This window comes from Hydra vulgaris, chromosome 09 (assembly GCF_038396675.1).
Source record: "Hydra vulgaris chromosome 09, alternate assembly HydraT2T_AEP".
Classification (NCBI taxonomy): domain Eukaryota; kingdom Metazoa; phylum Cnidaria; class Hydrozoa; order Anthoathecata; family Hydridae; genus Hydra; species Hydra vulgaris.
The window spans coordinates 8,217,665-8,230,767 of record NC_088928.1 but is presented as its reverse complement, the minus strand read 5'-3'; the positions used below and the strand labels follow the sequence as shown (position 1 = coordinate 8,230,767).

The following is a 13,103-nucleotide window of genomic DNA, read 5'->3' as shown; positions in this document are numbered from 1 at the left end:
TATATATATATATATATATATATATATATATATATATATATATATATATATATATATATATATATATATATATATATATATATATATATATATATATATATATATATATATATATATATATATATATATATATATATACAAACACACATTTACCACGTTTGCATATAATTTTAACTAATCCTACTTTTGTATTATCTACATTTCTAGATAATACAAAATGTCGTAAAATGTATTATCCACATCTTAACTATAATCTATAATAAGAAAAAAAATTATAGAAAATGTTTTTTTTTTTTTTTTCAAATCAGTTTTTAGAACAAAAAGCTACAAAAACTAGCATTTTATAATGATCTTTTAGGATTTTTGTATAATGCTTTACTTTGCTTAAACTATTGTTGTAAAAAGAAATTCTTTTTTTATATGTATAAACAATTATTTTTTGTAAAAAAGATCAAGCTGATTAATTTCACTAGTAGAAATTAGTCTTTTATCTTTAGCAACAAGTTTTCCAGATCGTTTTGGGTTAAGCTACAAATTCTATAGACTATACAGAAACACAGAGAATTAGGAAAAACAATTCTTTTCAATGTCATAGGATTCGTCATGCAACATTTTTGTTCTTTTTATAAAGTTGAAGCTCAGTTTAATTCATTACGAGGTAAACATTAGGACTTAACGTTCTTTTTATATTCAAATGTCAATAAAATTATTGAAATTTACCATTAATAGAAGTTATCTAAAAAAAAAAATGCTACTGGTAAATAAATAGAGCAGGTTAATGTATTATTGTGTTTGCGTTTATTATTATTTATTATTGCGATTTTTTTTCGTTTAATTGCTTTTTATAGTAATAATAAAAGCTAAAATTCTACTACAGGTGTGTATATAACAGTTGCATATGGAATATAAAAAATATGAAAGCAACTCAATGTGGTTAAAGTACTTTTTAAGAAATTGCCATCAGTCGGTTTTTAGTTTAAACAATCAATATATTTATAAATATAAATATATTGATTAATAAAGTATTAGGTCTGTAAGATAAACAGTTCCTTTTTTTTTAAACAGTGAGACTGTTTAATAGGAAAACACTAAAGATCTTACACTGGATTACGTGCAATCTTTTGAAATTTATTTAAAATGTAATATGCCAAAGAAGACTTTCTATTTAATAAAATTTCATGCATTTTATTTCCGGTATATTATGGAATCCTAACTTAAGCTTTAGTTTCCAGAAATCTCAAGTTCTAGAATGCTGTCTTTAAGTAAGGACTTTACTTGTTGCTGTAATTATTTTAACAAATTTTAACTTTTTCTTTTGTTAATATTTAATCAATAAGTGGAAAATATTACAAACAATAATATATAAAGTGGAAAATATTACAAAGTAAGTGGAAAATAAAAATAAGTGAAAAACATTACAAAGTGCAAGCTCTTTTCTAATCTTTCTTTTTTTTTTTTTTTTTTTTTTTTTTGGTTTATAGTAAAACAGTCACATATAAAAAAAACTGCAGAGCTCATCCTATAAAGAATACTATTAGAAACATTTCCTGAAAATTTCAAGTAAATTGATGAATATTTGGCCGAGTTGTGATGTTTGAAGTGAAGAAAATTTCCAAGTATCTTAAAAACATATACTACCGTTATTAAGCAACGTAATTTATTCTAATTGAAAGATTGTCGTCACTTGAGCCACATTCTGTTAAGCCACATTCTGTTAAGCCACATTCTGGACAACAGAAATAGTTATTGAAATAACTAAAAGAGTTTAACGTTCCTTTTTAATATCATTATAATTGGAAAAACTTGATTGTAACTAAGGCGTTGTTATGGACTCATCATTTTATGTGCTTAACTAAAAACTAAAATAACACAAAAAATAAAAAACCAAAAAACTTTTTTCAAAATAAAATATTTATAGCGCAAATATTCAAAATTTGGTGGTTGCAATACCTGTAAATATTGCATTATTCTGCAATTATCTTTCAGAAATTTACTGGCCGATATTTGCAAGTAATTTAGAAAAGTAGATGGTAGAAATTTTTTCATATATTTAACGTCAAAAAATATCTTGTAGGTTTACATCGTTTAGGTATTATTTTTTTTTAAATAGTTACAGTAATACTATCTTGATTTGCTAAGGTTACACTAAAAATACTTATGGTTAATCTTTGCATCAAATTTCTGAGATAATCGTAAAACATTTAAACAAAGTGATATAAATTTATTTTTAGTACTTAAAAAATAAATTTTATATTTATATTATTATAACTAAGTTAAGCACTTTATTATAAAGTTTATAATAAAAATATATTTTTATCATAAACTTTATTATTAAGTTTATTTAGCACGACCTTTAACTAAAATGAAATATTATCCTTGTTACGTTGAAAAAATTCAATTTTGTTAGTTTTGTAATATAATTTGATGGACATGTACTTCAGGCATTTTCTTTTGTACCCATTATATCTTGCTTATAAATTTATCTATATTTATATTTGTTTAAAATTAGATTTGCAGTGTTTTTAGATATAATAAAAATAAGTATTTAACAACTGAAAAATAATTTTTAGAAATTGGTATTAGTTGCTGTATAATAGTGTAGTCAAAAACCTGTAAATTGAGTTAAAGCCTAATAGGTAGCATATTAATATGCAGTTACATAGATTCTATAAGTAATATGCAGTTACATAAATTCTATATGCTATATGTATATGTATATGCTCCAATATCTTGTTTAAGTTTATTTGTACAAGCTATAAAACGTTTTAGTGAACTAAATCATTAGATATTTAAACAACCAAAAAGGTATATTTTTTAAACTTAAAATTATTGCTATTATATCAATAAGTTGTGAAGACTTTGTTTGGTATAATAGTATTGATAATTATCCTCAAATTATGCATATGCATGAAATTTCATGTGTATATTTATGCCCATATATTTATAATAGTATGACCTTATATATTCATATATATATATATATATATATATATATATATATATATGTGTGTGTATATATATATATATATATATATATACATATATATATATATATATATATATATATATATATATATATATATATATATATATATATATATATATATATATATATATATATATATATATATATATATATATATATATATATTAGGGTTATGATTTTTTAACTTTTGTCACAGTTTTAATTGGCCATAGTTTTAAAACCTGAGAAATTGATAGTTAATGTTAAATTTTTATAGTAATATTGAATATAGTTAAAAAGTGTCGCCCACCCACCCACAATTAAGTTATGCTATAAAAATATTGTTGTTTTTATGACTATTATGGAAGCATTTGATTTTTAATTCGCTATAAAGCATAAAACACACCTAAGTATAAACTATTTTATGCGGTTGTGTAATATGTTGGTCTGAACTGAAACATTACACAAATACAGAAAATAGTTAATACTAATCCGTTTTATGTTTTACTCATTTCTTTTTACTTTACCCATTTCAATGTCTTTTTTAATTAATTTTATATTTATACAGTAAATTTTTAAAGAAAAGTATTTTTATTAAAATAATATTAAAACATAGAACATTACTAACATATATTATCCATGCATTTTAGATTTTTCTAATATGTCAAATAAATATAGCAAACTGTTGTTGACAAATATTCAAGAGTATGGACAAAAAATTTAGTTTCGTTTGAAAAACGAATAACATCAAGAATTGGTCTACCCTTTATTGAAAAACTATTGGATTAATTTAATAAAATGCTAAAAAAAACTTTTATTATTGGAAGTTACAACTTGCTGGCATCAAATGAAAAAAGCAGAAAAGAAAGAGTAAAGTTAATTGGTATCAAAATAAGTAAATTATGGAACAAACTCAACTTTTCAATTATTTCTAAAAAATCAGTTGGAAGAAAAATTGAAAAGATTATAGAAAAACATGACAAGTGTCTTAAAAAGCGTGGTAAAAAGGAAGAATGTTCTGTTTTTGGAGATTATTTTGATATCACCAATATTAAGGGCATATGGCTTAGTCTGGAAGATAAAAAATTTCATAACATACAATTTTTAAGTTAAGGAGAAGTTGGTCGCAGTACTAACACACAAGTGTCATTACATCCTTCTTAAGTCAGAGTTTGTAATGCAAAAGATACAACTTCTACAAGCAAAACAAATAATTGTCCAGTTAGCAGTTCAACTGCATCAGAAGAAAGTTGTTCAGATTCAGATTCACAAGACAATTATGAACCAGCGGAACTAAAAAAATCAAGAAAGAGAGAATACAATAGAATAAAGTTAGCATCTAATCTTGTGATAACTGAATCTTTAAATACAAATAAATCAGCTAGAATCTGTAAAAAGTTATTTGAAAAAAGTATTGAAATAGAACCTCCAAGTCAGAAAGCAATATCAACAAAAAGGCAAGAGGAAATCATGAAGAAAATTGTTGCTAAAATGGTACAAAAAGAACAATTCTGCCTACATTTTGATAGAAAGAAAATAAACAAGACTGAATACCAAGTTGTGATACGGAATTGCTAAATGATTTTGACGCTTGGAAATGTATTTCAATGAAATGTATTTCAGGAAGATTAAATGGTATAGTTGTAAAAATACAAAATGAAATGGAAACCAGAGGCTTTACTTAACCACAAGATTTAGGATGTCAGCATCATATACTGGATCTCATTTTAAAACACGTTTTGGATAATTTTGTAAATTGTATATGAACAAGTCCAGATTTTGATTATAAATTTGTGAAGGACTAAACCAAAAATTATGAAAATCTTCAAAAAAATTATACATATGAAGCTGACTATAATCATTACATAAACTTGGGATGGCGAAATGACTTCAAATTCCTTTATGAGTTATGTGAAGCTTTTAGTTACTTCAAGAACCATAAAAAATTGCCAAAAATTAAGTGGCACAACCTACCTCCATTGCACAGTGCCAGATGGAACTCTATAGCATCATATGTTTTTATTTTCTATTTTCTTATACCAACATAAATGTGTGAACTTGAAAGTGCAGCAACTTTTATTGCAAATCAATGGAAAAAACTTTAGTTCAGCAAAAAAATTGTTTGATGATAAATCATATGACTTTATGCTTAATGCATTGACTGAAATTAAGTGTACAGCTGCATTAAAGTGCTTTATGAAACACTGGAGCAAAGAAAATAGTGTAGTTCATATTTTAAGAACAAACATCATTGCTGAACGAGGCGTTAAAATGATGGAAGATCTCTTTCAAATTCAAAAAAATGGAAATATGCAAATGTGAAATTTATTGGAAAAAATGACCTGTGAAGCGTTAAAACTAACTTGCTGAAAATAATTACTTTTATTGGTCCACTTCAATCATATGCAGTTTATAAATATGAAATATAATTTGCAATTAGTTTTATTTATTTTTGTGGCTGTTCATAAATGGGTTGGAAATAAGCTTTATGTGTCCTCATGTAATCTATGAAAAATGACGTTATTATCAAGGGAGGGGGGGGGGATATTTTCGCAACTAGACTACCATTAAACCAGTTTTTTATCAATTACTCAACATTTCTCAGGTTATAGAAGTATGGCTATAACAGATTCAAAAAATGTCATAACCCTAATACATATATATATATATATATATATATATATATATATATATATATATATATATATATATATATATATATATATATATATATATATATATATATATATATATTTATATAATGTATTATTTATACAATATGTTATTGCATTGATTTTAGTTTTTTTTTTAAGAAATTCACTTATACTACCAAGCATATTAAAATGTCTCCCAAATACATATTGAATTACTTCAATATTCAAGGAAAAGCTGAGGTAGCTAGACTTTTGTTTTATTGTAAAGGTGTTGAATTTACCGATAATCAAATTAACTTCGAAGATTGGCCTTCACAGAAAAGCGATGGTAAGAATATTTAACTTTCTTGTCTTGTGGGGGAAGTTCAATATATTTTTACACATTTTTTAATTTTTTATGTTTAGATTCTAGGTTTCCTTTGGGGCAAATGCCGACATTAGAAGTAGATGGGCATGTTTTTTGCCAGTCTGCAGCTATAAACGCATACTTGGCTGAAACATTTGGCCTTTATGGAGTTAATGCCTCTAATAGATTGACAATTAATCAAGTAATCGAGACTATGAATGATTTATGGAGTGATTACTATGGTATTTGGAAAAATGAAACCTTTGATAATGAACAGAGGGTAAAAAAAAAATTAGTTTAGAAGTTGATAAATATATTTTGATATTAAAGTTATAAATAAAAGCCTTTATTGTTACTTTTTTTTTTTAGAAAGCAGCTTTTGCAGAACTTTTAGTAAAAAATACCACCAAATTAAAGTTAACTTTTCTTGAGAGCTTGTTAAAGCGTAACCATGATGGTCATGGTTTTTTTGTTGGTGAATCGGTGAGGTTTGGGCTATTAATTGTATAATTGAGGCTGGCTATTAATTGTATAATTTATCTAAGAAATAGTGATAATATCATTAAAGCCAAATTACCGAATCCTGTCTAAATAATAAAATATTTTTTATAGTTATTATATCATTTGCATTTATGTTTCCTTTTTTATTTTTTTTTTACAATAATCATTATTTATTAGTAAAGCCACTATTAAGGATAAATAAATAGTTGAGGTATAATTTACCTAGAGGAAACAAAACTACGATATCAATCCTCAATTTAATTACACTCAAGGATAAAATAAGCTTTTTGTAAACTTTAGTTCTTTTTTTAATTCTTCTAGTGGAAGTATTACAATAAAAATACTTAGTCCTATTCTGCAAACAGGATGGTCAAAATATGCTTTAATTCTTGCAAAATGTTATTTAAATAAAAAAATAGTATTTTCAAAATTTGTTGAACGACACACCTGTTGATTCATAGAAGTTAAACTTTAACAAAATTTAGTGTTTATTTGTTATTAATGTTTTTAATTATTATTTGTTATTAATGTTTTTATCTTTCACTTTATGAACATATAATCAGTTTTTATTTAATAATATTTGCATTGACCCTTTACATAGGTATCACGGTAGCCTGAAAATTTTTAGTTGTACAAATTGTTAATGATTTCTATTATCTGAAATTTTTTGATGCTGATATATCAAGCTATTGTAGATATTAGATATCCTATTTGTCCTTGAATATTGCACTTAATTATGATTTCACCAAGATTGCAATAATGTCTCACAAATATATTCTTTAGCAATTATTGCCATATGCATTCACCTGCATCAGGTAAGAAATGCAGAGTTAGAGAAATAAAATTGTCATATTTCAATCAGGTTTTATTTTCTTAAATATACTATCGAAAGTTTTATTATATTAAGAAACTTTAACTTTTTATCTCTTTCTGTTAATGTTTTAATGTGCATAATTTTCTGTTAATGTTTTAATGTACATAAATATAAAAGAGTAATGCTATTATCTTTTGTTAATGTCAGACGTTTTTTAATATCTATTTTGTAGTTTTTATGCTCATACTAGAATATTAACACTTTTGTTATTCAAACATAAATAAAAACATCACATGGAACAAGTCAGTTGTTCTATGTGGTGTTTTTATTTATATTTGAAAGTTGTGGGTTTCATTTCTTAGGCATGCTGATAATGGGTAAAATATTAATTTCTGTTTTATAAAAAAAAATTTATCTCATTAAAAAAATAGATTTAATTTATTAATACTTCACTAAACATTTATAACAAAAAAGTATTTTAACAATGGCCTGGATTTATATTTAGTAGTGTATGATTTAGTTTTCTTTAACTTTTTGACTTAATTTTAATCTTTAAAGGTATAGACTCGTACAATCAAAATTTTATATTGATAAAGTGAAAATAAGTTTTTGAATTTAAAAACAAAATTTTCGATATAAAAAAAAATATGTCAGTTTCCATTTTTTTTGAACCATTCAAGGATAAGCCTGAATATCTAAATATGCTAAGATTTGAACTTTATTTTACAAAAATAATAACGATATTTGACCTCTGTGAAAATTCTTTTTTAAAAAAAACTCTTGAATATGCTAAGGTATGAACTGTATCTCAAATAAATAATAATGATATTTGAACTCTATTTACAAAACTTTGCGCAATCTTTGAATTATTTGATTTTTGAAATCTTTAACTTGATTGATTTTTATATTTTTGACTATCGTTTATTATTATTTATTATTATTTTTGTTACTTAGTTTTTAATTAATTATATTTAATTTTGATTAAATACTGGATTTTCTATTTATTTTGTTCGTTCATAGGATTGTTACTCAAAATCAAGTTTTTATGAAACACTTTTATATGTTGTATGTTATGTTCATCTAATATTACTTACTAATTTTCGTTTGTTTAAGATTACTCTTGGAGATTTGGTATTCTACCATACTACAGGAATGGCTAACAAATCATTATTAAATGGTTTTCCTTTGTTAACTGAGCTAAATGATCGAGTAAGATATAGTCCTGAATTAAAATCGTATTTGGATTCTCGAGCCCATTCTTCTATGCTTTAAAGTTTTTAATTAGGTTATAATGTAATTTGTCTAAAGAATATCGCAAAAAAAATTTATAGTTATAAATTTTTTCGCTTTCATATTTTTATTTTATTACGGTTTTTTATTTTAAAACATTTATGTTTGCATCTCCGTTATTTTAAAACATTTATGTTTGCATCTCCGTTATTTTAAAACATTTATGTTTGCATGTTTGCATCTCCGTTAAGCTGCTGCGCACTTGCATATTGGAGCTGTGTTGTTAAAGCTTTTTCTAAATATCTGCAAAGGTGCATGTTTTATATCTTTGTGTTATGCCTCATGCAACTAATAATCTTGTTCAGTCAAAAAAATTACTATAAATTTTTCATAGTAAATGATAAATTGCTTATGAGAAAATTATAGTAACCAATGTTTCTCAAAGTAAAAACAAGGCGAAAAATTTTTTTGTGAAAATGTTTGCAAAATACAATAAAGTGGGCAAATGATGTTACGTCAGACGTATCATTCGAACAATAAATTTCGTTTTAATAGAAATATAATACTCAGTTTTATACAAATATAAAATTCACTAAATTATTATTCTCACATTTGAGGTGGGGTAGGGTATAAAGGTTTTAATGGTTTTGTTATTTGCAGGCCCAATTTCGCAAAACATTTACATTTGTTGTAGGCATACTCAAGTTTGAAGTTTCTGAAAGTTATTATTTTTAAACATTAAAAGAGCTGTCATGATCTCGCTGCCACTTTTTTGTATGTGCTAATCAATAAAATATTAGTATAAAGAGTGAATTACAGTAAATAATAAAATAAACTAGTCAAGTATTACTTGTATGTTAGTATCAATCAGCTACATGTTAATATCAGTTCTTTAATTCTTATACCAATTTTTTTAACAAAAATTATAATAGAAAATTATATTTTTTTACTTATAACTTTTTCCTATGCGTGTTGCTGATGCGGTCATCAGCAACACGGTGGGAAATCTTAAACTTGGTAAACTGTAGTTATTATATGTACAAGCAAATCAAATACTGTAGTTAGCCATATCCGAGTACTAAATTGTTTTGTGCAGCGCAATAGCTGTGAAAATGGTGTAGTAGTGGAACGCTTCATTCGTAAACGAGAGGTTCCGAGAGCAATCCCCAAGACGTTCCTACTATAACCGTAATTAATTTGTTTTTATGCATAGCAGCCTTGTTAATCAAGGCTCGTGTGATAAAATATGGTAATGGGCAGTTTAATACTACATTCTTCAAGTATGCAATGCCACTTGCTGGTCATTGCTATATGATCTCTGATCGATTATATCAGTTTTATTCACTAGGTATGAAAAATCTTCATTGATTACCGATGACTTGAATGTCTTATTTAATAGTTGTTTCATTTTTATTCACCTCGTTTCCATGAAAAGCCCAAGCACAAGTTGATAAAACTCAGTAAAAATTAAAAAGTATGCACAATTTTTAAAGAAAAGCTGTGAAATTTTGTTTTTCATTACTTTTATAGTAAACAAAGTTTTTTTTTTTTGGTGTGAATATCTCTTGTATTAGAGAGTGACACAGTCACGGGAATTGCGGTATTTCTGGAATTACCTCGGTAGCAATTGCAGGAATGTTTAACTAATTACGATACTAGCGCGGTAACGATAATAACGAGCTCGGTATTACCGCAGTTTGTAGCGGTAACAGATGTTATATATATTACATAAGAAACACGAAATATATCCACAATTGTTAAAAATGAGTGCCTTTATGTAGAACACATAAAAAAAGTATAAAACGTATTCAAAGTTAGGACAGTTTCAATTTATGAATTAATAAAAAATATTTAACACAATAATAATAGTTTTTTTATGGCTAATAAATAACTTTTTGTTAACTAAGAGTTATACATATTTTTTTAATGTACTTGCGAGTAAAAAAAGCAAAATATATTTTTGTGTACAAAAATTCAAAATATAGATGCTGTTATTTTAGTCTAATTTGCATTTCTAATGGCCTTTTAGTTGGGTTACCTTTCCGAGTATCTGCAAGGAATTCATATGGACTTAAGACGACTGCAGTGATTTCAAGTGTTTTTTTGTAATTCGCAGCGGCATTACAATTTAGTATTTTTTATAGATTTATATAATGGCATCTCCTTTTTCAATTAACTTTACATAACTTTGACACAGAGTTTCTATTGATTTTTTAACTCGACTAATCACTTGTTTAATTCGTTCAATATGTTAAGAATTCCTATGCAAGGAATTCAAATGGACTTAAGACAACTGCAGTGATTTCAAGTGTTTGTTTGTAATTTTCAGCGGCATTACAATTTAGTATTTTTTATAGATTTATATAATGGCATCTCCTTTTTCAATTAACTTTACATAACTTTGACACAGAGTTTCTATTGATTTTTTAACTCGACTAATCACTTGTTTAATTCGTTCAATATGTTAAGAATTCCTATGCAAGGAATTCAAATGGACTTAAGACAACTGCATTGATTTCAAGTGTTTGTTTGTAATTTTCAGCGGCATTACAATTTAGTATTTTTTATAGATTTATATAATGGCATCTCCTTTTTCAATTAACTTTACATAACTTTGACACAGAGTTTCTATTGATTTTTTAACTCGACTAATCACTTGTTTAATTCGTTCAATATGTTAACCCTTTCGCAACTGAGTTAAAAACAGCTATATGACTGCGCGTAAAATAACGATCTAGGATCAATTAAAAGAGTATAAAATAAAAGCAACTTGTCAGATTTTTACAAATAAGGCCTTGTTTTTTTTTGTCAAAAACTTGGCTTTCAGAAAATTAAAAAAATTAAAAATTTTTCTTATAATCTTAGTAGGGTGATCAAAATATAACATGTTGAAATTAACAAAAATATATAGTTTCACTATGTAACCTTAAACAAATAAAGAAGACATACATAAACATATCGTTTTTGACAGTGCCGTAACTAGCTTTTCTAGTGCCCTGTGCAAAATTTCATTTTTCGGCCCCCTAAGCCTAACTTTTTTTTGGAAAAATTGTAAATAAAAAATATATTTTAATTTACTATTTTTAAAAATTTCTTTATTAAAATTGCACTTTTCTCGCTTTCATTTGCGCAAATTCATTTAAAACGTCGTCATAATTAATATCTTTAACAATGTTTTTATTCAATAGATATTATTGAAAGATATTTTCGTCAGTTTAAAGTTCCATTTCACGGCCGCCTAATCTACGGGCCCTGTGCAAGTGCACCTGTTGCCCCTGCCTAGTTACGGCACTGGTTTTTGATATTAAATAGTGGTGATCAAACGAAAAAAATTTTCACCACTATAATTGAAAAAAATATTGAGGAACTCATTTATGACAGTATATTTTTTATCTATTTTTGTCATTTTTTTAAATTGTTTTTTGAGCGATCTATAAATTCAGTTAACAAACGGTTTGAAGAATTAACTTGAGAAATTATTTACATTTCAAAGATAAGTTTAAAGTTTTCCCCAATTGCTTTAGATAATTTGAAATATTCAAAACTGTTTATGAACCGCCTTGCCCGTCACTTGTCATTTAGAAACAATTTTTATGAACCGCCATACGGGTCACTCGTCACGAAAGGGTTAACCATTCCACAGTGGAAAATCACATTACCGTAAATTAAAAAATTGACTTACTTCAAACATTATGTCTGATAGTGGGTTTTTTTATTAGTCCTCACTAAGGCTTGGGGTAGTGTAAGTAAAACTAAATTAGAACCACTTTATCGCCAACAGAAACATGTTGCACGACTTATTAATTTTAAACATCGATTTTATCATGCTAAGCCTCTTTTAAACGAAATGAATATTCTTAATATATATCAACTTAATATTTTTGATGTATTGTGTTTTATGTTTAAATGTAAGTCTCGCACATCTCCAATTTCTTTTCACAATTTATGTTCTTTAAAAGTTAAAAATAAATACAATTTGCGTAATGAAAATTTTATTCTTCAACCAGTTTTCAAAACTAATTTTGGTAAATTTTGTATTTCATTTAGAGGAGCATTTTTATGGAACAAAATAGTGTGAAAACTTTTTGATTTCTCTCATGAATGGAACTTTTTCTTATTTAAAAGAAAATTGAAAGAAATTCTTTTCTCAGTTGAAAACATTCTGATATATTTTTAAGTTTGTTTCGTTTTTTATTAATACTCTTAGGAAATATTTTATCGTAATTTATATATACGAAATCTTTTATCTTAACTTATATATATGTATGTATATATATATATATATATATATATATATATATGTGTGTGTGTATATGTGTATATATATATATATATATATATATATATATATATATATATATATATATATATATATATATATATATATATGTGTGTGTGTATATATGTGTATGTGTATGTATATATATATATATATATATATACGTATATATGTATGTGTATTTGTGCGTATTATTTGTATGTGTATATATATATATTGATGTGTAAGTATATTTATTTACATGTTTGTATGTTTAAATATGTATAAATAATTATATTTGTATTTATGTGTGAATATTTGTCTATGAATTATTA

The 13,103-nt window shown here is 25.2% G+C and overlaps 1 protein-coding gene across 1 annotated transcript; it reads left to right on the top strand.

Annotated features, from left to right (window-relative positions):
• The first annotated feature begins 537 nt into the window (after window positions 1–537).
• On the top strand, window positions 538–8,618 carry LOC100200070 (glutathione S-transferase). Its single transcript, XM_065804652.1, has 5 exons — window positions 538–658; window positions 5,779–5,947; window positions 6,025–6,245; window positions 6,335–6,448; window positions 8,394–8,618. The coding sequence occupies exons 2-5, from the start codon at window positions 5,809–5,811 to the stop codon at window positions 8,550–8,552; spliced, it is 633 nt and encodes a 210-aa protein (XP_065660724.1). The 5' UTR covers window positions 538–658; window positions 5,779–5,808; the 3' UTR covers window positions 8,553–8,618.
• The last annotated feature ends 4,485 nt before the right edge of the window (window positions 8,619–13,103 follow it).